The sequence below is a fragment of the Crassostrea angulata genome, chromosome 1 (genome assembly GCF_025612915.1).
Source record: "Crassostrea angulata isolate pt1a10 chromosome 1, ASM2561291v2, whole genome shotgun sequence".
NCBI classification, from domain to species: domain Eukaryota; kingdom Metazoa; phylum Mollusca; class Bivalvia; order Ostreida; family Ostreidae; genus Magallana; species Magallana angulata.
Window position 1 is genome coordinate 47880138 of NC_069111.1, and position 25272 is coordinate 47905409.

A 25272-nucleotide genomic window follows, 5' to 3' on the forward strand; every position below is an offset into this window, starting at 1 on the left:
TAGATCAAAAAAAATATACATAATATGTTGACTTTAATAAAAATGATGCATTTTTGTAGAGAAATTTCATTGATTTTTAGAATCTAATGGAGAAATATTATGGAGTGTGCGGTGTAACATGTTACGCTCGCGTCACTCTCAGGAAGAGCATTACAACATGTTTTTGTCCTTCTCCACAATGGCGATATGACTTGATGCTTCATTACAAAGTGTTTCGTGCCACAATAAAGATGGAGAATCAATAAAAAATAAATTAGACCTGTTAAAATCCATGAAAAATAATGATTCATGTTTCCACCAAGTCTTAAAACAATAATTCTAATGGGGGTCTTCCCACAACAGCGAATCTGCACTGCACACGGAAAGTGTTTCCTAGGCTTAAGCAGAGTGAAAAGAAATGTGTCAATAGTTGTAAGCCCCTATCATAAATATGGTAATACCGCATTGGAGTCATAATCGGCAATAGAGTTGTTTGTCCGTCTCCAGACTATGTGTATAAGGTGGCCTGGTGATTGATGAACCTATCACCGACAACATAATCTTAATTCAGCAGCACAGATGCATCATACCATCTTAATTCATTTTGTATTTCGATTACTCTGACTTAAATTCTGACCGAGATGGATATATTCCTCATATCATTTAACTAAGTGTCAGGTACTGTGTGTTCTTAATGGCTTTTCTTGTAATTTCAGTAAAATTTGGAAAGCACAGACCCTTACCAAAGCGAAAAGAAGATGCAGAAAAAGAAAATTATAAAAGGCAAAATGACATCTGCAGAAGTAAGTGTAGAAACTCAAAGATATTCTATTGTGTACCAGCATACCATTCACATACAATAATAGATTATAAGAAAATACACATACATTTATTGCAGTTTGCCTTTTTATTATTAATCTTGAAAATTAAACAACTTTATATAATTTTAAAAAGCACAACAGATAGGTGCTCTCCCAAACTGTTTACAAAGTTATCAATAGCAATCCAAGGTTGTCAACTGGTTCCTTTTGCATGTCTGGTCAGACCACAAGTTTTTTACAAACCTTCCTGCCAGACCAAATCTAATTTCCTCCTATTAAACCATCACATAATACAAGTAGGTAGTGGGCCCTTTCTCCTGCGCACTTTACCGGTATTAGATGATTAACGAATCTTTTGCCATGAATATTTGATGTTTCGTATTGATTGTTCCCAGAGGAACCAAACTACATTTTTTTTTATTCCCCTTCCATGTTGTCATTTATAATGTCTTTATACCAGGGTGTCTATGGGATGTGTGGTGTTTATTCAATAGCACATAAAGTTAATCTCTAGTAAAACCTCAACAACAGCAGGGAATCCAGGAGGGGCCTCTCTATGAGCAGACTAATCTCCCCACAATAGGGCATAAAACTAACTGATTTTATCTCCTTAAACTTGTTTCTTTTCCATGCAAAACCAATCATTATCTTTTTCCCTTTCTAACAAATAGGTTAATTTATGATTTTACCAAGCTTACTTCAAATACCGTAATACATGTTCATTCGAAAAATTGTATATTCAATGGTTATTGCATGGACTTGTTTTTCTTGCCACCTTTCTAAGGACAACATTAATGTAAAGATTGTTACAATTTTAATGATGCTAGGCCTAAACATGGATTGATGCTGGATGGTCAAGCAAAGGTAGCCAGAGATCCTCATGACTCTGTTGAGCGACAATCTAAGACTTCTTTAGCAGGGCTTGCAGTGATTTAGCAGATACCCACCACTGAATAATTTACTTTTTCCAATGCCAAACAAATCTGTTTTTCAATTTTTTATCAGAAATTGATCAATAGCCTTCAACAGAGGACAGGGGGGATTTTTTTCTCGAATCAAAAGAAATGGACTGATGTGGGGACATTGGATTAGTTACAAATCTTAAAAATTCCTCATCATGTGAATGCACTTCTTGCTGGACTGGCCCTGTCTCTCACCTTAATGGTCACTGATCACTCAGTTGTGGTAAATCTGCATATTTTCTGTGATGGCCTTCCGTAGAACACAGCTGGCATTGCAACCTCTGAAGCGAGAAAAAAAAAAAGGATAAAATAAAAGACATAAAATAAAAAAAATCCCTGATGATCAAGATGTATCAGTCAAATCAAGAAATGTTTGTCTCTGAATTCAAGTCCGGATCAAAGGTTACAGGATGATAACAAAGAATGGGGCAAAGATTGTCCCCAGACATTTTGATATCCATGTGCCGAAGCTGTAAAAAGAAAATCTGCAACATCTGTGTGCTGGAGCAAAAAAACGTAATCTTTTAAATCCTCCGGAAGCATTACAGGGATCATGGCAGCCACTGAAACCAATTGTGTCATCAAGCTACGTCTCAGTTTTCATGGATGTATTTATAAACATTCTGGGGACTCGTAAAGATGCCATCATAAGCAAGTTGGGCAAAGAGAAAGAGAGGAACCTTCCTTTGTCACAGACAAAAGATCAGATCATAAAACGGCTTTTCTGTTGAGGTTGTCACTGGTGCTAGAATACTAATACCTGATTATGCAAATCAGTTATCTCAATCTTAATGAAACTTCATGATATTCACATCCAGGTTTTAATAGCATTAACCCATCAAAAGATGAGTTCCTCCTAAGAAAATATTTTCTCTAATTAAAAAAAATCAAATGAATTTTTCAAAAAAGTATAAATTTAAAATATTCCCATTTATAGAACCACTTTTGATGGATTACCGATTGGAAGTGATGTGACCAGAAATGTTAAATTTTCAAAAATTCCTTTTTTTTTTTTTTTTTATTTCCAGAGCTCTCATGAAAATGAAAAAAGAAAAACAAGAGGCCCAGGGGCCACATCGCTCACCTGAGCAACAATTGCCTTAATTCTGATCAAATTAGCATTACAGTATCAAAATATCTTGACAACTAAGTACAGTAGATCTTGCTAAAAAAAAATTGAAAATCTGCAAATTTTTATCCACCTCTTTTTTTTGGTAAATACCAAGCCCCTTTTGTTGTTGTACCTGTAAGAAGATTTTTCTCTATCCTATATACCCCTACCCCCCATTTCGTGGCCCCACTTTTCTCTAGGGAATCATGGTTTCATCAAACTTAAATCTGCATAACCTGTGCTTTCACACATAGTACTGAGTTTCGTACTGAAAACTTTCCCAGAATATTTTTTAAGATTTTCTCTATATATTCCTATGTAAAAATTCAAACCGCCATCATGGCCCCGCCCTACCACTAGGGACTGTGATTTTGAAAACTTGAATTTACACTACCCAAGGATGCCTGTACACAACTTTAAGCTTTTCTGGCCAAATAGTCTTTAAAAAGAAGATTTTTAAAGATTTTCTCAATATATTCCTATGTAAAAATTCATCCCCCATTGTGGCCTCACCCTACCCCTGGACTATTATTTAAACAAACTTGAATCTATATGATCTGGGGATGCTTCCACTCAAATTTGGGCTTTCCTGGCCTAATAGTTTTGAGAAGAAGATTTTTAAAGATTTTCTCTATTTATAAAAATTCATCCCCCATTGTGGTCCCGCCCTACCCCCAGGGACCATGATTTGAACAAACTTAAATCTACATTATCTGAGGATGGTTACACACCAATTTGAACTTTCTTGGCCAAATAGTTATTAAAAGAATTTTTTTAAAGATTTTCTCTATATATTCCTGTATAAAATTTATCCCCCAATTGTGGCCCCACCCTACCCCGAGGGACCATGATTTGAACAAACTTGAATCTACACTATCTGAGGATGCTGCCATTTTAATTTTAGCTTTTCTGGCCTAATAGTTTTTGAAAAGAAGATTTTTAAAGATTTTCTCTATATATTCCTATGTTAAACTTGATCCCCCAATTGTGGCCCCGCCCTACCTTCGGGGACTATGATTTGAACAAACTTGAATCTACACTATCTGAGGATGCTTCCATTTTAATTTTAGCTTTTCTGGCCTAATAGTTTTTGAGAAGAAGATTTTTAAAGATTTTCTCTATATATTCCTATGTTAAACTTGATCCACCTCTTGTGGCCCCACCCTACCCCCGGGGACCATGATTTGAACAAACTTGAATCTACACTACCTGAGGATGCCTCCACACAAGTTTAAGCTTTTCAGGCCGATTAGTTTTTGAGAAGAAGATTTTTGAAAAATACCAACAAATTTTCAATAATTCTCAATTACCTCCCCTTTAAAGAGGGTGTGGCCCTTCATTTGAACAAACTTGAATCCCCTTCACCTAGTGGTGCTTTGTGCCAAATTTGGTTGAAATTTGCCCAGTGGTTCTTGAGAAGAAGATGAAAATGTGAAAAGTTTACAACGACGACGACAACAACGACGACGACTACGACAACGACAACGACAGACAACGGACAAATTGTGATCAGAAAAGCTCACTTGAGCCTTTGGCTCAGGTGAGCTAAAAAGCAGAACATTTGGAGAAATTTTTATAATGTACTGGTAGTGTTTCAATTATATAGGAAAATTACTAATCATCTATTTTTTGTCTGTTCATAGAAAGTATCACTTAAAATGTTTACTAGATCATTGTAATTTGCAATAACATCAATCAACTTTTGATCCTGTCAATTACAGCTCATAAAAAATTTAAACATAATGTGTAAATATCAATTTAGTACCACATCAATCTACCCAGTTCCCATTTCAAGAAAATATGAAAATTTCTGGGCATAAAAAATTCAAACAAATCTGGATGATGGAGCACTGGAGCTGCCTACATTGATCCTTTATGACCATTAGTTCCCAAATATATTCAGATATAAGAATCTTGCGCCTGAAGTCATGCATTGCGGCATCAGTTTTAATAGTCTGTTTGTCACCTCGTCTAATCAGCGGCTCATCAATTATACATATGCTAACCATGTTTGGTGTTTATATTTGCTCTTTGGTGTCTCCAACATCAAACAAACAAAAATCGAAAAACACAGAAGATGAGTATCTAATGTTTTTACTGAATTTTTTCTTCTGCATTTTTTATATTCTTGGAATTATCAATATTGTATCAACACTGTTATCTTAGTCCTTTTAAATACCAAAACATATTTCTTTGAGAAACAATACCCAATGGTGATGCATTGGAAACAAAACTAATTATAGGCAATGCTAGTTTTTGTTTGATGTGATACTACAAATTAACAGTAGAGAAATAAAATGGATTCCTCTGAAATTTAACACAGGTCATTATGTGTAGCTCTGGGCATATTTTGTCCCTTCTGTAAAAGATGGAGTTTCAACCATTAACTCAGATGGAACATATTCACCTCCTTAACCGAAGAGCAAAGATATGACCATGCACGAGGACACTGGTCGCTTGATGTTTCTTTGTCACGTTAGAAAGTCACAGGAAAGATGGCTCGCTAGTAGGAAAATACAGGGCAAAATGATGTATACATGCCGATATCATGTCTATTCATTTGGAATGATATGCCATATTCAAAAGAATTTCCGCTTAGACCTAGTATCTCTTCTTACAACTACTTCACTTGAAGCAATCTTATTCTGTCTTATTAGCTTTTATCTTGCATGCTATCTGTAAGCAGATAACTTAGATAAACAGTATATATTTTCTATGCAATCGAAATCTCCAATTTCTGCTTCAAAACATTTTCTCTGATCAAGCAAAAGATGACAGCACCAATTAACCCTACACTACAATCCGATATTTTGTACACCCTATGTACAGGCTCCAATTAACAAAATCAATAACTCTCCCTCCTAAAAAAAGGATCTTATACATCTAATCTGAGATTTAATTATCTGAATTTCCAAATGAATTACAACTCTAATGTTTACTTGAATTGTTTGACATTTCAATGTCGTTGGTTATAGGCACATAAATTCCCCAATGCCTTGATCTCTTTTATAAAATCATAACTTCTCAAATTATCCGTAGCCTGAATCTTCATTGTGCATGTGGAGGCTCAGCAATGAACCTCTCACTTAATGCAAATCAAACACCGCCATAATCACCAACTCTAGTTTCAATTCAATCCTGTTCATCAGATTAAAATTACCAATAAAAAAGTGGTATCTCAATTAACTAGGGCCTGGACAATAGCGAGCCATTTTTTGGCAGTTTTTGATCAACAACATCTGTAATTAAGTAATATTTGATCAATGGTATTTCAATTAAAGGGGTAGTTTAGGTAATGATTTAAATGTTTAGTACCATAATAAATGGTGATTTTCATTACGTACAGCTCAAAACAATTAAAGCACATTGATTCTATGAAACACACTGAAATGATGATGCCACTTTTATAAGTAACTGCTTCAAATCATGAGCTCTACTGATCCTTGACCCCTTTTAACCCCAACATCCATTGTCAACTGCCTATCACCTCATCAACTGCTATAAAAAAAATCTATTTGAGTGTCCAACATTATCACCAAAAAATCTACGATGGAATGTGTGAGTTCTGGTGAGATACAAGCATCTCTTGGTACCCCATGATGCATGGTTCACATGCATTGGGTCAGTATTTTTTATACGACCATTGGAAGAGATTGACAAGATTGTAAGGAAACAGATGATAACTGTACATGTATTTGTCAGGCTGACATCAGTTATGCCCCCTTTCTTCTGTCAACATTTCCTGTGATGTTCTTATCTCCCCTTCATTAACCCCACATCTGGTTATGTATGCAACGATAATGGCCTCCATACCGATGCAGCACATCTCTCTGTCACCGGTTACAATGTAAGCTACTGACCATCACATCCAATGGCCCATCCATCATCCGTTTTTCTGGCACTAGCACACACATTCAGCATTATCAACTAAGTATCATGGCAGCTTAATTTGCTCATTAAGTCTATGAATCCCAAACATCCACTTTACTTTGGTGACCAACAAGTTCATAAACTCTGTACAGTATGTTACTCAATTCCCCATGAAACAAGCAGCTACTCACATAAAACTAACAGAACCTGTTTCAAATTCAGAACCTGATAAGCATGCTTTGGTCTTTTGAACAACAGCAAAGGAGGAGATAATTCATCAAGTCACACTTGCCTTGAAGAAAGGGAGGCAATTCATCATCAGGGGGGTTAGCTGATGTTAAACAGATCATTATGCTCTGAATCTGCTTTTAGATAAAGACCTCTAATCCATAGATCAGCAGAGAATTAATCACTTTAATGTGAAATGTTTATGAAGAATGTAGAAATGATAAGAAAATTATATTGACCTTTAATTTGTTTCTGCTCCCAGTGGGGTTGTTAGGGTGTTTAGCTGCATCTGTCAAAAACATTAAGAGGTGCACCGTGCTGCAGGGGTTTTCACAATCATTTCACTCAACGGGGATAAATCAATAGGCTACTGCCTCCGCTACTTGTCTTAACAAGTCATTTATATTCTCATTTTGAAAAGTTACTTGAAAGAGTAGTGTCAGAATATGAATTAGAAATGACACTTTTTGAGATGTGTTTCTCCTAGGCAACTGCAGGACATCAGACAACAAAAAACTGAGACTTTGATGTTCTCCACAGCAATAAACTTTATTAACAGTGTCATATGTAAAAAAAAATATATTTCATGAAAGAGAAGTTTGTTATTAAAGTTCAAAATGATTTCTTCTTTTTTCAAGCATTTTCATTTGTTTTTGACAGTTCGGATCAATGGTTTCTGTGCATGACAGTCCTTAAGACTTTGGAATCAAAAAAATTATCAATAGAAACCTCAAGAATTATTCTCGTCTCTTCTATCTGACAATTGCCCCTCCTTCTTTCCGGCATTGTCTTCTTCTTGACCTTTCCACAAACGACAGAGGTCACCGAGGTCAATCTCACTTTGTAGCCATCCATCCATCCAGGTTTGCTTGGGATGTTGGGGGGACATAATTTATCAATTACAACCATCTTCAGAAGGCCACATCTTTTGTTCTTTCACTCCATCAAACCAGATCATGTTTTTAATAGATGGTGCTTCACAAACTCACGACAAGCAATCACCTCTAATTGAATTCCTGCCTTTATAATGATGGAAGAATTCATCTCCCATTGAAATATCACACATTATCTGCCATCGTGCATGCCTAATTTCTTTTCAGATTTTCAACTCTTGTATTGGACTAATTAGTCTTTTTTTGTTTAACTGAGAAGATCGTTTGCCAAGTGAACATGTACTATAGAGTTAATTAATTTGATGCCCATGCAATGATTTGGTCACAGTGCTTGTCTCCTGTCTTCAAAGACAGTCCCTCTTGATTTCGTGAAAATAAAAGAGAATGAACAACTAAGCACAGTCTGCTCACTGATTAAGACTTGGTTATAATTAAATATCTGCTCAGCAACTATTTACAAACAAACATCTCAACAACTTTTAATTATTCTTGACAAAAAAGTTCCCTGAAAAACCATATTGCTCAGGCATCTCACTTTCCTTTTTTTTCTTTTCATAGATCTAATGACCGCTCTCCAACCAACCCTCCCTTTTTGATGACAATGCCCACTAATTATTGTTTTGTTGACAACGTCTCAATATGTAATTCATTGGAGGCCATTTTTTATAGCTATGGGATAATGATGACACTGCTACATGGGAATCTCCTCTCCCCGCCACCATGATGACAATTATCCCAGTGACTGATGATCCCAACTCTGTCCATTAGGACACATCAAGGCTCTCAGTTAGAGGGGGAGAGGGCAAACCTAGGGGTGAAGATTGTGTTAATCAGCCAATTTATATACATTCTTTAGTGCTGAAATATAAAAGAAAAACCTTTCCCCTCTCCAGACAGTACAAGATCTTATTCAGACCAGTTTATCCCAATGTAAAGATTCTGAAAGAATTACACAGAGAAGTAATAACTCAAGGGTTTGGGGGTACAGGACTAATTTGATACAGTCAATACTGGTAAGCACATGAGTTGCTTTGATCATGTTTTCCTGTGTAAATCTATTCCCGCTCTTCAGTTGATAAGAAATATTGAATCCGAATGGATATTGAGGGGTTGCTTGTGATGAATGTAGAGTTGTTATTGACCAAGCTCCTGGATCTGTTGGGAAGACAGGAGACAGAGAGAGGGAGAGACATCCTGTGTAGAGATGATGGATTAAAGAACCAATCCTGTCTAAGAACAATAGATATCGACCAATCAAATTTAGATCCATTGACCTGATATGCTTCAATTGTCATCTGTTCATCTATTATACTTGTATTTTTTGCATCTCTCGGAGGACCTCAATTATCTTTTCTTTCACAACAAAATCTTCTATCATGGCCATTTGCCTAGTGGTTATCAAACCATAAGGTGAATGGTTCAAATTCAGTTGCAATAGATTCACCAATTGCCTAGTGGTTATCAAACCATAAGGTGAATGGTTCAAATTCAGTTGCAATAGATTCACCAATAAGTAACCTTCTTCTTTGTTCATATCCATGGAATCACTAACTTCATTATTATTGGTCTACATATGAGTATTATGACTTAAACAATCTTTTAAGTAATTTATGGAGCTGAATCAACTCTCACCACCCTTAAAATTACAATTACTTGGAATCAAAATTGATAACAAATCTAAATCAATCATAACCCCAGCACCAACCCTGTATTTATAATATAGTTTTGCCTTATATCAGATGATAGTAGATTGTAATTATCTAGCACCTTAGATAAATATATAAATGGCTTCAGTCCATGTGTAACTTCTGCATTTTAACCTGTAAGACACAGCTACTAGTATCAAGTCCAAGTTACCGAGTCTATTGAACCCTTTGTTCATCAGACAGCTAAGCTGGCATTCCATAAAGCATTGCTGGTCCTCATTAATACTTGAAGTAACATCAAAGTGCTAATGCTGTCTCAGACTAAAAAGAATGAATTTCAATATTGTGTCTAATTTACAAGGTTTTCTGCCTCTGCCATTTCTATGAAATGATGTTCTTCAAAGATTTTCCAAGTAACAAGTTTTAAAGTTTCAGCTTTCTCCATTTTATTCCAATTTTAGACAGATAACAATAATTTATGGAACAAATAAATCTGTTTACTGTTGATATGCTGCAGTTTTTCATAATTAAGAAATAGGCTTTCACAAACAGCCTTTCAAGTCATATATCATTTTGCAAAACTTGATGAGTAAAAACTATGGATGTGTATTGCATTTTGAAAGTTTGCACAAGTATTAGCATTCAAGCTGGCATACACTGTGTCAAACGATGACAAGTTACAACAATTCTAATTTCCACAGGGATCAATTTGTCTGTAATATAACCAGAGTTTAAGAGACAATTAAGAAGTTTGAATTTATCACTAGAAGTTTATGAATATATATCATAAATGGAGAGTTGTCATCCAGTGCAAACTTATAACATATACTTCCCAAAATAAAGCAGCAGACATTTCAGCATCTTTCAAATATAATAAGACTTGATCTAACATGTCTATGAAAAGCTTCTAAATGAATTGGATGAGGAAAAGCTGAGATTATATGTAGCTGGTAAAATAAATAACATAATGAAAAGCTCCCACCTGAATCAGACCAATAGATATTTACATATCATTTGCATACATATGCAAATTCACTTGTGAAGCACAATTTCCTCTATTTAAAACTCTTGAAGACTAAATTACTCTGGCTATTGATATTTTCCTCTGAATTTCTCACTTATTAAATTGTATTGGGGTCCTTCAATTCATCATTCCAGTTCATTTCCATCTTTGTATCTAATATTAAAGGACAGAATTGTCAAATCCATGCATACCTCATTTACATATTTCAATAAATCATACAAATTTTAAGTAAAGGAATCCAAATTATTTTTTTTAAATTTATTTTTTAAATGATAAATGTGTACATCTAAATATGCATATACCTTTGCTCTAATTTAGAATCAACCGTGCAACATTGCTGAAAAATTGCATTTACAATGTTTGATAGAGAAACTTTTTGAATTGAAGTACCGAGATACATGTTTGAATTTCATTTTATTTTTTTAGCGGACAACTACCATGGTTTTCTGTATCGCCTAGAGGATGACTCCAAGTTGTTACCAATCTACGATTTGAATGGCTACTTGTCTGGAATACAAGCCATTGTAAGTATCCAAATAACTTTATAAGTACACCTTTTTTACTTATAAATACCAGCACGTTAACACAACATGGTAAATTAGTACTTATCGCTTATGTCAGAACTAAAAAAGTACATCATGATCTAGTGCAGTTCAACTATCCCGGCAGGAAAAAACAAAATGGAGAACATTTCAGCCTCAATCGTTGACAAAGACGGTATGGTCGATTAAATTTCCATTGATGGTCTTCTCGACATGATACATCAATAGCAAAAAGAGCTTGTTAATGGAGGAAGAAAGCGGACCGAGACGCCATGTAAACATGCAATAGCAATGATGTCACATCCTAGCTAAGCAATTTCTGTAGTAACTTTATATAACACTCATCCTAATTTAATTATATTAACAGATATTCTGACTGTGACCCCCTAAATGATCACCAGACATGCAATCCGTAATTAACGCTAACTAAGCCACCGCAGCATATTATTAGAGGACCAGTTTAGCCTGATTTACGGACCCTTTTTCATGGCAGTAATGATAATTTACTTAGTCTGGAAAGTGAACTGACAGCAAGCATATATTCTTGATTTTGGGGTCTTAAAATTCTCTCCAATAAAGACAAGAGAAGAACGGACTGCAATAGATTTAAATCAATAGTACAGATACACCCAAGTGAAAAGTGTAGTCGGTTATTAGAAGTCACTTGGAGTCGGTTTAAATTTAGTGAAATGCAATAACAATACACTTGATGTCTGTAGAATCCAGAAATATTCCTTTCCATAGGTATCATAGACTATCTCAGAACTAAATCATTTCTTTTTTTGATAAAAAAAAAATTGTGTACAAGATTAATAGTATGTGCATATTAAGTGTATAAAATAATGTTATCATGTACTCTGTATATTCTATCATTGTAATGTACCAGTATCAAACTGGTGAAGAAAAAAATTTTCAATGCACATATGATTTATGACCACTTTCTTTGTCTATATACATCAATCCTGTTTAAATCATACCTCAATGGTCTAAATGTGGCATCTTATTTTACCCACTTCAAATTCAGACATAGTCAAGACAAAGGAAAGTGAGTGCAGTGGAGATTACTGAATCCATTACTATAATTAGCGCGATGACATCCACAGTATGCCCTTAGATTATATAGCTCCTGGGGACTGTTTATTTGAGCATTGTGAGAAGGCCTCCATTATAATATACCATTAGCCATTTGTCGAGTCACCGGTCTTGTCAAATTCTGTCTTCAGACAGAGACCCCAAGCAAACGTCTCGCCCTGAAAGGAGCTCCAATTGGGTGAAATTAACACATCTTAATATCGAATTAACACTGCTTAAAATGGATCAGTTCCAGGGATGCCTCATTAAACTGTGGATATGCACCAAATTTGGCAATTCCTAATGCTCATAATGGACATAAGGGGCCAACAAGACCATAAACAAACCATTTACACATCATAATTATCTCTCCTTTGCATCGGCCATCTTTTGCACATCATCTATCAAAATTTTACTTTTTTTGCTTCCTTCCATTTCTTCATAACCAAAAACCCCATTTCTTTTACAGTTTTTCTAATTCCATTTATTCCCCAGAGAAGGAATAGCAATCTTGTTTTTACCATAATTTGAGATATTCTTTGTTCTGGAGATAAATGGAGATTGGAATACATTGGTACATGTAACACATAAGTCTGATACAACTGCTTCGGCTTGATAACCAAATGCACAATAGGAGATCCGACCCTCAGGAAACAGTGACATATTTCTCTCCTGTCCACTGTAACTTCAAGTTCCCCCTTTTCTGTGTATACATACATCAGAAGCTAGCAGCAGGTGCTTGCAGATTACTCTCATTCATATTTCCATTGATATTCCCATCTATCTTTCTGCCACCCAAGGAAGAGGGAGAATGGATTGGGCTACAGACCAATAGCAGTATATCCCTGATCTACTGCAAATCTTGTAGGCTACAACTCACATCAGCAACAGTAATGGCATCTGGAGTTTATAAGATGCATGGGTTTCAGCAGGGAAAATGTTCTTTCTAATTATTAAAAAACATATTTGTCTAATCCTGTCTTTCGAGAGAAGGAGCTTTGTCATCTGATTATCTCAATACCACTTACATTGATTGGGACAGAAGAAAAAAATCTCAGAAACAAGAAAACATCATCTATTTTTCATCATACTATATCTGGAAGTGATAATGAAACACCTCACTTTCAGGAAAAGATGAGGTTCTGTTCTTACATTTTAATTGAAGGCGTTGGGGCTTTGCAGCTTTTAGTCCCTTTCTCTCAGCAGGTTTTCTGCAATGTATGACAGAAATATATTGAGACGTTTTAAAACTGTTTATCTAATTTCAGTCTTACTACCGTAGTTATTTAATCCTAGGGGGGATGTCTCATTCAAGACAAGTGACACTCTCAACTACAGATTTCCCATCAGAAAATCTGAAGCCTTTAGCTCTGAATATTTCAGGATTATCTTGAATTCAATTTTCAATTTACAGTATATTATTTGGTATTTTCTTTAAGCTTTAAAACAATTGTCATTCTATGGCTGAAATGTAATTGGACAGAACTTCCCCTAATCAGAAAGTGCACAGATTCAAGGTGTTTCACTGATTTCTAATGCCGACAGAAAAGTAGCGCCATAAAACCCAAGATAATAAAAACAAAGTAAATTAAGCTAATCAGAATTTTATGATAACTTCATTTCTTTTTACTCTCTTCATAAAAAGCTTGTAATAACATTTTATTCGTATAGAGAAAATAACAAAGCTAATTTTCTATTCCCGTAAAAGTTTACATCCAATCATATTCCAACAAAAATTCATCTCTGGTATATCAAATTACAATTTTAGAAATTCCTTTGAAAATGATGCATCATTCTCAGCATATTATGTAATTTGATGGCCGACATCAAATATTTGATTTTACTTGCCAATCATAATAACGGTATAATTTGTTTCAGATTCCCTCCGATATGAAAGGGTATAACTCCTTCAATGAGTCCATTGAGCTTCCACCTCATGAAATCATGCCACCTGTCTTAGTAGGCAAATCAGACATACAAACCTACACCATTACAGGTAGACAGTTCTAGTCACATAGACAATTACAGACAGGTAGACAAAATTCAATTGTCTTAGATCTGCTAACAAAGTGGGCTTTCACTGGAAAAATTCAAATATTCAAAGAATAAATATATAATATATAGATATAGTCAACATGTTTATTACAATTAAGCTAAAATAGTTGTATAAAAATTTCAACTACCGGTAGTCATGTTGCTATAATTATGATTTGCATTTTAATATTAATAGAGGTAATGCTACATGATATGAAAATTGCTAAACATTTAATGTATTTTGATAATGGAGCAACATGTGTAACTAATACATCAATGTATATTGATGACATATACTGTGTATTTCTCTATTCCAGCATATTTCAAGCATCCCCAGTTGCTGTGTAGTCCGACCTATCTCAGCAATGTGCCCACAGGGAAGGGACTACATATCCAGACCGGATATGATCCAATAAAGCACCACGAACAAATTCCTCTAGAAGCAAAAAACCTGTCCTCGTTATGGAAAAAGGCCCTCTGTCTCACAACTATGGGTAATCAGCTACTGAATACTCTGTCTATCACATGATCAACCAATCTGAGCTTGAATATGGTCCGTAGCCAGAATTTAAAGACTGTGCATCAAATACTTGGCTGATCATTTTATAGTTAGAAATAGAAAGAGTTATTCCCCTTCTAACATTGATTAGTGTTGTATTCAGCCTTACCACTGCAGAGCCTGAGAATCTAAACATTAATTCTTGTTGTCCTAAGATTAATTCAACACTAGCACATAGATGAAGCTGTACACTTCTGATGAGTTCAAAGTTAATTTTCAAGAACATTCTCAATCTTCTACGAAACTCAGCCCATTTTTATTTCTGCTCAATCATTCATTATTTACTGTTAATCAAACTGGAGCTTAGCATCCAGCACTAAAGTTTTCCATCCTCAGTGCATGTAATCATCACAATCCGTTTTTATTGCGAGACTACCCTCCATGAGACACAGAGTAAAATCTTTCCTAATATCCACCTAGCACGATTTTCTGATATTTTATTATCATAAATCCTACTTTATGTGAAGTGTGTGAAAATTTTATGAGTGCGAGGTAAAATCCAGAGCGATAAAGAAAAACAAAAAATCCACGGCGATAAAGAAAAACAAAAATTTTTCTGAATCATATATTGTTCATAAAGCCTCAAAACTGTACTCTTCATTTAAATGTGGTACATGTATAAACATCCTGTAAAACTTATTTCATAGAATTATTTGCTCCTTGAAATATCCCATTTAATTATAACAATATACTTTTCTATAACTTCCAGTAAAACATCAAAGGCCCTACAATTCTATTTATATACTGTAAATGTTAGTACATACATAAAGAAATTACACAAGAACCCAAATCAGATTGACTAGCTTTTTTCTATTGACATAATCAAATCAAAGAACAAGATGAAAGCTCTAATTTTTATTAGATTGTTTGCATGCAATGGCCATTAATTCTAGGTATAACTTGTTTGTTCTACTACTGTTGATAATCAGAAAAACTTCACTGATAAATCTCCTGATCAAAGCCTTATGTAAGTGATGATTACTAGTATCTAAAAATATTGGGTCCTCTATATCTACTCTTAGACTCTACGTAAACTTCCATCTGATTTGTTAGGAGCTTAAGACAATGGCAGTGACAACAATGAAACACAGTGTATGCAGGGATATATTCGCCCTAATTTTATTTTTGCCCTTGGCCTTTATACCCTCGTTTTAAGTGGGCAAATTTAAGGTGCAATAACACATCATCACAAAATGGCTGACCTCTGATTGAAACGACATTTCGTTTTACTAAAGGATTTTATCGACAGCAATAATTAACATACTCTATAGCCGAGTGGATAAAGTGCTGGGCTTGCGATCCGTACATCCCAAGTTCGAATCTTGCAGTGGCTTAAAATTTTGTTGTTGCTTACTGAATTGAATTTTTTGATATTCCTTTTTTTATCCCCAAACTGCAAATTTTTCGCTTATTTGACATATGTACAGTTTATTTGTCATTATATCTTTCATAATCAAATAATTTACTGTTAATTTGAATGACTTTTCCCAGGTGTGTCATTCCACCTTAAGACTGGGCAAATTCCAATGTCTCAAATTATATCTCTTTTAACATGATTGTACCTGGGCGAATAAAAAAAAATATGGATGAAGCCGTTTGCAAGTGTAGAAGGGCGAAAATAACACGCGGTTTAAATGAACCTGTATACAGTAACTTTTATAGATATCAATAGGAATCTCACCCATCTTGTTCAGTACGTTTCATCTGACTGACCTTGACCCTCAACCATCACAATTAAATTTGATTATTACATACTACCAGGTAGTAGCAACATTACAATGATTAAAAGTGTAAGATTGATTTCGACCATTAATTAATTCAAGTATGTTGTATGCACTAGTAACTTTTCTTTCAAATATAAATCAATATCACAAATGGAAAATTAATTTTAATTTCAATCCTCAACCAGAGAAACAGGATATCTCATTAAATGAACAAAAAATGTCGTTCCTTCTATTGTTGGCTAATGTTACTGTAACGACATTCTGATTACAATTGCTGGGGAACTTTAGCATTACCTGAGATTGATACTGATTAATAGCTACACTGCCTCTTATTTGCATTCCACACTGCAGATCTTACTTTCATGGTCAAACCAACTTAAAAGCAGAACATAAAAGTACATTTACGAATCATTACAGAGCCATTAGATTTCAAATCTAAAGTAACCTTTTATACAAGAGAGTCTGGGGAGATCTTTCCTTAGTTCTCTCCCTTTGTTATCTGAGAATCACAGTATCTGCCTCAGAACGGCCTTGGTACACCTAAGCTTCCAATACAAGACCTCTACCCTCTGGCTCCAATCACCCAGCCACATATCTAACATGTTACCTGAACATAGTTCAGATCAAAGCCTAGCAACAGAATTGTTATGCACAAGAATTACCTGGTCTTTCATCTATGCAGGAGAATCCCAGCTTTGATCTTCTCAGTGTGCAATTCATTCCTGTAATCAAATTAAAAATTGAAAATTAATTTAGATTCACATCAACCTTAACTGCCATTATTACAATGAATATACAGTTTCATCACATGTCCAAACTGATTGCTCAGTATCCAACGTAATACCGTTACTTAACATGTTTAAATTAAGAACCTGTTTTTCTATTCCCAGGCACCCACTACTTTTACAATGTATCCAGAGACATGCAGTGTGAGCGATTATACCCGGTGTTTCTGATGTACGACAGTGAGGGACAACTGGCCGCCTTTGGGTGGAGTTTCCAGGGGGAGCCCTACGAAGGGCCTAACTCTATCGTCTCCTGGTACCAAATCAGACCCGAAACTTTTTATGTAAGACTTATCAATTTTTAATTGTTGCCATGTCATATTGCCTTTTAACTTGTGTGATAAATGATCTTTTTTTTTTCACAAGTTGGGATTAAGCTAATGACTCGCTTGGATAAATGCTGACATTATATATCTAGTAACTGAAATACATTCTAAAAATTCAAATACTTTTTAACGGTAAAATTTACCATTATTTCAGTTTATCTTTGATGTGAATCAGCTTCCACCATGCATGCTTAACCCAAATTTCCGTGTGTTCGGAGTCCATATATGGCTCCAGAACCACAACAAAACCAACATGAGGTGCAACCCTCCCTCCACCCCAGCGCCACAACCGAGAACCACGGTAACCTACAAAGAGCCCCACAGTGGCAGTGGGGCAGGCCCAAATGAAGACAAGCTGGGCTTTGAACAAAGTGATAAAGACCAGATAGTGAAAAATCGGAGGTCAGACAATATTCAGCCTCCGCTGTCAAACAAAAAATCGGGGACAAACTCAGCAGTCCCCAACTCCCTCAACAAGTGCTTGTTTTTATTTGTTTTTGTTTTAAGGACAATTTTATCTCAATTTAGTGTACAAAATGTATAACAGATGATCATATCTTGTATAAAGTTAATGTAAAACAATTTTTTTTTCATCTTTGAAATAGTATTTTAAACACAAGAAGGAAACTGCTCAACGTGAGGACTAGGTTACACCTGTGTTATCAATGTTTTGTTTATGCTACGTACAGTTTTAGCTGAATTTGTAAATACATTTTTACAGATCCATTTGTTTTCTCTGCCTATGTACCACGGTACTTTTAAAATCTGCAGAAAGAAAATTTACTCTTTTTTTTTTTATATCCTTTTTAAAACAAAGGTGTCAGTTTCTATCATATTAAATGAAAAGGACACACCAAACATATTAAAAAATAGTGATGCATTTCTTTGCAAATTCATTCACATTTTTGCAATTCATTCAACATGCATTTGTAAGTTTATTACATGTATTATATTTCACATTGTTTATATGCTTTAAGTTTGAATTACAAAGTTACATGTATTTCTAAGCTATTTTCATACATTAATGAATGATTTTGTTTTGTATTGTATTCAATGTATTATGAACTACCTATGCTGTGATATTAGTTGGCAGAGTTTTTGTATGAAGTAGATTAGAACATATAACATTCAACTCAAAGGGGAGTAACTGTGACTCTAAACATCATCAAAATGAAACACAATTGTCTAATTATTCCTGCAACTTACAACCATTTGTTTGTTTCTTTGATAGCAGTAATTTGCTTCTTTTCTGTTTAGATGCATACCTTTGTTCAGTTGAAAATTCACAAGAATCCAAGCAATTTACTTTAACCTCGCCATACTGAACTGTTGAATTTCTTTTCTTGAGCTGTATTAAGATTTTTTCATAGTTATTAACTCACATAATCTGAAAATATCCTGCAGATCGAGAACTGAAAAAAGCAAGTGGTCACCTCTTCAATACCAAAACAGGTTTTGGATGAAACATTTACAGTCAAACAGAACAGAACAGGCAATTTTCACACATACCAATTAAGTATGCCTAAGTACAGAAAACCAACTTCTATTATGACTAATTTACAATTTACAAGTAATAAACTGGTTCACAGCAACTTGATCAACAATTTACGACAGGCACAAGGAAAGTTTGGTTTGCTTGTCATAAAAAATATTTTTGACAACAAGGTTCTTATGAACTTTGCAAAATTTTCTTGAAAGTGTTATTTTTATAACTTTTACACCTTCAATGAAAGCTGGACTCAATAAAAATTAAAATTTAATTTACGATTAATTCATTTTGTAATCCTTATTGCATTGATAATGTGCTAATTTTTCGGACTTGCTGATTTCCAAGAAAATGACTTTCATTCCTTGTTTTATATTCATCGATTCATCTAGAAAATTTATTTTTCATGTATGGAAATCATTTCAATGTAAATAAGTCATCAGCATTTTACTTTCGCTTTAAATAAGTCATCAGCATTTTACTTTCACTTTAAATGCAATTGTTCTGCGTGTTTTTTTCCTATAATTATTGACACAAGCCTTATATATGGGTCTGTTTGGTGCGTGAGATTTGTTCGTTTATAATGTAGTCATATCTTTATATTATGTAGAAAGACATCAAACACATGTGATTGTGAACGTTGGCCATTTCCAACAACACCGAGGGTATCTATATCGATCGATGTATCATTGAGTGTTTTGTCGTTTTGAATCTCATGCTTGCATGTCAGTATGTAATGTGATATGTCTGTCTGATAAACAAAATTTTCACTAATTTGAAGTGTCCAGAGTATCGTGAATGGACGTAGACCGATGTAGTAAGATGAACAGTTGTGAGTTTACACATTGAGAACTTGATTTTTGGTGGGGTACATGAAAATTATTACTTACCTGTACAGGTGTGTTTGTGATATGAATGTATATAGATACAAATGTATTAATATGTATGAATGACTTTGTTTGTTTTAACTTCAAAAAACCATAAAATAAATTAATGCTAATTAGTTGAGTGTTCCTTTTTTGAATTGCAAATCATTTTATGTATGCATGCAGCCATATCGAATTATGAATAATTTTATGATGATGTTTTGATATACTGCATAATAACAGAGTAAAAGAATCGCACAGATTACCATATGTATGGTGTGTCTACAGATCATGCAAGACCTATATATAAAGATGGCATAGGTTGTACTGAATCAAAATGTTTCCCACAAACAAACAAAAGAGAAAACATTACTATGTAAAAATTTAACAGCATTAAAACACTTTCCCAACATATATATAGTATAGGGTGGCACACTGAATTTTTATGTGTCCAAGCATTACCTATGTTCTACACCTTCTCTAGAATCACATGGTAAACAATTGACAATTTTTCTATAATTTCCAGCATTAAATCTTGTCATGATAGAAAAAATACTGACACTTAAGTTGGTGAGCTGGCTGGGAAAATTTGCCTAATTTTCAATAAAGTACTGTAGATTCCTAATTAAAAGCGAGGAATTATACCCGCGTAAAATCATGAGAAGCACCCTTCGCGTGTTTAAAAATCTCGCTATTATTTTTCTTAGAGTTGAGAACTATAAGAAATAAGGATAAAAGTTCTGCATTCGCAATTTTATATACTAGCGATTTGATACAAAACAGTGGGATCGCGGAATTAAGTTCTTGCAAAATATAAGGAATTTACAGTATTTGTAAAAAAGAAAAATTCTCAGCAAATGCATTTAGGATGAAAAGTAGCTACATTATGGATAAAAAGCACATTAGAAGACTTTGCTTTGACATTAACCTCTTACTCAAAATTAAGTTCAAGTTCATATCACATCCTTTATCAAACAAGCACTCTATAGGCATAGTTTAAGGCAGATATGGCCAAAAGGCGAAATATTTTAAAACTGTCCAGACACAATTATTTTCACAGATGTGCCATTACTTTCATCTCTGACTAAAAAATAATTAAAAACTTGGTTCAAGGTCACTGCATACCTATTACCTACTAATAGCCTATTGGTAAACTAGATTTCAAAGAAAACTAAAATGAAATACACCTCTAATCTAAACTAGAGGTTTTGTTGTTAGCAAGCTCACAAATGATACCCCCCTCCCAAAAGAAAATATAATAACTCTAGTATTTCTTTATTGGAAATAATGGATGCACCAGTTTTCTTAAAGTGGCATTAAACTTTCATAAATGACCAAAGCTCAAGGTCAGGACATAGTTTCAGGTCATAGGCAATCTCTTAGTCAAATGTTAGCTTCTAATCATTGTCCATTACAAGATATGGCTTAGATGCGAATCTTGCATTTTTTTAACAATGACAAAGAACTTGCACAAATGACCATGGGTCAAGATCATGACATACCCCCAGGTCATAAACAATCTTTAATTGAAGTATGAACTTCCAGTGATTCTCCATAAGAAAGATATAAACTGGACACAAATTATGCACTTTTCCTTCCAGCAACCTTGAAATTGCCCAAATGAACTTAAGTCAAACCATGATACACCCTCCGGTCATAAGCAATCTTTGTGTGAAGTATGAACTTACAATGTTTCTCCATAAGAAAGATGTGGATGACTGGACATGATTGCACTGACAGAGAGACAAAATGATGGATAAGAATGAATCTATATATGAATCTAGCTTCAGAACTTAAGCTCTCTTGTTCAGAATAAATTCAGATGGGCGATCGCAGAGTTACAGTTCCTTACTTTCTAAAAAGTTGCAATTTATGGCGCACAAAAACTTGCAATAATTTTCTATTGATTAACTTATTTTCAATCACATTATGGAGACAGAATTAGCACTATGACATTCTGCAGACAATTTACTACAGATGTTGTTACTTTACTTGCCCCAGACTTTCTCTTAAACATGCGTACTGACCTCAGAAAATGAAGTATGTAAAAGTATGATGTGAAATAAAGCGTTCAGTAAATTAACAAAAAAATAATATTGGAATTTCTTTTTCATTTTTCATGAACTTAATCTTTATCATATGTATCCTTATAGAATCCCTACTAATCCAAAATAAAACATCCACATGAAAGATATGCATCATTATTTATAGTAGGGGTTCACTGTTTGCATTCAATTCCTGTAGACTTTAAGCTCCGTCACCAACTAAAAGGCCTTTAAGATGTAGAAGCACAATTAAGTACATTTTCCGCTTTCAGCTGGTCAGGGTATTTTTATCAAAATCTATGTATATGTGAAAGAAGAAACATAGGTAATCACAGATTACAAAGCTCGGCGAGACGAGGCATCACCTTTATGAGGAATCACCTTTATGAGACCACCTTTATCATATTATTTGAAAATCATACTTAATAATGATCTTGGATATACATGGATACTGTTTTGACACAATATCGTATAACAATATCATATGTTTAAAAATTGTATAATAATCATATGTTCATTTCATAGGGTATTATATGATACAATGTTCATCAATACAATAATATAAAATAAGATATTGCATCCTATGATACCTACAATATATATCATATATTACAATAAAATGCTGTAATAAATAATGATGAAATATGATATTGTAACATATGATTTGACATTGTATCTTGTTATACATTATTGTATTTGATCACATAATACAATATCATAATATATTATGATATTGATATTATATGATACAATATAATAATATATGATACAATATGATATCACATAATACATCACAATATTGTAACATATTATATTGTATAATATTAAAGTATGACATTTGTATTGTATGATATGATACAATAAAATTAGATACAATATCATGTGATATAGTACTATATTATATCATACAAAATCATATTATACTATATTGTATTATATGATACAATATCACATCATACAATATCATATAATACATTTTCGTATGATATAATAATATATTATATAAACCAATATCATATTTTACAATATCATATCATATGATACAATATTATATGTTGCAATATCATATGAAATAGCATGTGATAAAATATATTATATGTGATATTATACAATATCATATCATACAATATTGTATCATAATAAATAATACTAAACATAACAATATCATGATACAATATCTTATCATAATGTACAAAAAAATTGATACAATATAATATTGTATCATATAACTTTTTACAATATAATATATGATATAATATTGTATCATATAGAACAATAGTGTATCATATCATACAATACTATATCATAGGAATCATATTATATCATTTTACAACGAACACATCTATCAAGCAGGTTTGAGATAGGAGAATTTCTTTAGCATCCTTGATAATGGAGATCTGCATCTGAAGCTACCTCTGCAGTTCATCAATATTATAGTTAAATCAACTATGCAAGCTATTATCTATAAAATATGTGACCTGTTCCAAAAGAACAAATCTCTTCCAGCATCCGAAACCTACGTCTCAGATTCAGCATTCAAGCCTGCCAGGTGCATAAGTATCATAAGATGCATCATCCATGCAAGTTTGGTGAAGTTAGGACCAGTAATAACTAAGATATAATCATAAGAGAGCACCTGCTCCAAAAACACCAGCTCTTAAAACCTTAACCTCCCTCCAGCATCCGAAACCTATGGGTCAAATTCAGCATTCATGCCTCTCAGCTGCATCAGTATCATAATACGCACAATCCATGCAAGTTTAGTAAAGTAAGGACCAGTAATAACTAAGATATATTTTTTAGCATCCTTGATAATGAAGATCAGGCTCTGCATCTGAAGCTATCTCTGCGATTCATTTATATTATAGTTCAATTAACTATGCAAGTTTGAAATAGTACTAATATTTATTAAACATGTGACCTGTTTCAAAAAAACTTAACCTAATCCAGCATCCGAAACCTTTGGCTCAGATTCAGCATGAAGTTAGGACCAGTAATAACTAAGATATAATCATCAGAGGGCACCTGCTCCAAAAGCTTTAACAAGCTCTTAAAACCTTAACCTCCTTCAGCATCTGTAACCTATGGCTCAGATTCAGCATTCATGCCTGTCAGGTGCATCAGTATTATAAGACGCACCATCCATATAAGTTTGGTGAAGTTAGGACCAGTAATAACTAAGTTATAATCATCAAAGTGCACCTGCTCCAAAAACTTTAACCAGCTCTAAAAACCTTAACCTCATCCAGCATCTGAAACCTATGGCTCAGATTCAACATTCCTGCCTGCCAGGTACATCAGTATCATAAGACGCACCATCTATGCAAGTTCGTTGAAGTTAGGACCAGTAATAACTAAGATATAATCATCAAAGGGCACCTGCTCCAAAAACTTTAACCAGCTCTAAAAACCTTAACCTCATCCAGCATCAGAAACCTATGGCTCAGATTCAGCATTCAAGCCTGCCAGGTACATCAGTATCATAAGACGCACCATCTATGCAAGTTCGGTGAAGTTAGGACCAGTAATCATCAAAGGGCACCTGCTCCAAAAACTTTAACCAGCTCTAAAAACCTTAACCTCATCCAGCATCTGAAACCTATGGCTCAGATTCAGCATTAAAGCATGTCTGGTGCATCAGTATCAAAAGATGCACCATCCATGCAAGTTTGGTGAAGTTAGGACCAGTAGTAACCTAGAAATTGCTATCAAAGGGCACCTGCACCAAAAACTTTAACCTGCTCTAAAAACCTTAACCTCCTCCAGCATCTGAAACTCATGGCCCTGATTCAGCATTCAAGTCTTTCAAGTCCATGAGTAGGTCAAGATGCATCATCCATGCAAGTTTGGTGAAGATAGGACAAGTAATAACTTAGATACAGGACCTGCAACAAAAACTTTAACCAGGTCCGGACGCCGACGCTGACGCCGAGGGTATAGCATAAGCTCCCCCCGACTTTGTCTCGGTGAGCTAAAAATGTATCTCATTGTGCTTATTTTAACATTTTAAATAGTTGGTCTTTCCCATCATAAACTCATGTTGTTTACCTGGTGTGAACTTGCTTAACCTTGCTACCCCACTTTTGTTTTAACGGTGGATCCATCTTAATAAAGCCTTGAAGCTGAACACCTTTAGTCACACTGCACATGTACTGACCTGCAACATGATTTAAGATGTCACTGGTTCTGCATCAAACTGTTGTTCTCTTTGACACTGATGATGAACCATTAGTTGCCAGCTAGACAATTGATAAGAAATTTAGTTGTCTTGTCCACAAATTTTTAGAAAGATTGATTATG

The 25272-nt window shown here is 34.2% G+C and overlaps 2 protein-coding genes and 1 long non-coding RNA gene across 4 annotated transcripts in view; 1 reads left to right on the top strand and 2 right to left on the bottom strand.

The window, feature by feature from the left end:
- The window catches only part of LOC128168683 (uncharacterized), a 51791-nt gene extending 34608 nt beyond the window's left edge, over nucleotides 1-17183 (bottom strand). The window contains exons 1-2 of the long non-coding RNA XR_008241432.1: nucleotides 17127-17183; nucleotides 1958-2043 (exon numbers count right to left, since the gene is read on the bottom strand). This is a non-coding gene — a long non-coding RNA (uncharacterized LOC128168683). The remainder of the gene's footprint in view (nucleotides 1-1957; nucleotides 2044-17126) is intronic.
- The window catches only part of LOC128168661 (uncharacterized), a 46563-nt gene extending 28241 nt beyond the window's left edge, over nucleotides 1-18322 (top strand). Inside the window, exons 2-7 of the mRNA XM_052834815.1 lie at nucleotides 696-782; nucleotides 10961-11058; nucleotides 14026-14143; nucleotides 14499-14675; nucleotides 17355-17533; nucleotides 17730-18322. Coding sequence (XP_052690775.1) covers nucleotides 696-782; nucleotides 10961-11058; nucleotides 14026-14143; nucleotides 14499-14675; nucleotides 17355-17533; nucleotides 17730-18119 — 1049 coding nt within the window. The 3' untranslated portion in view covers nucleotides 18120-18322. The remainder of the gene's footprint in view (nucleotides 1-695; nucleotides 783-10960; nucleotides 11059-14025; nucleotides 14144-14498; nucleotides 14676-17354; nucleotides 17534-17729) is intronic.
- Nucleotides 1-25272, bottom strand: part of LOC128168630 (cysteine--tRNA ligase, cytoplasmic-like) — a 74111-nt gene that overhangs the window by 46151 nt on the left and 2688 nt on the right. The window lies entirely within an intron of this gene.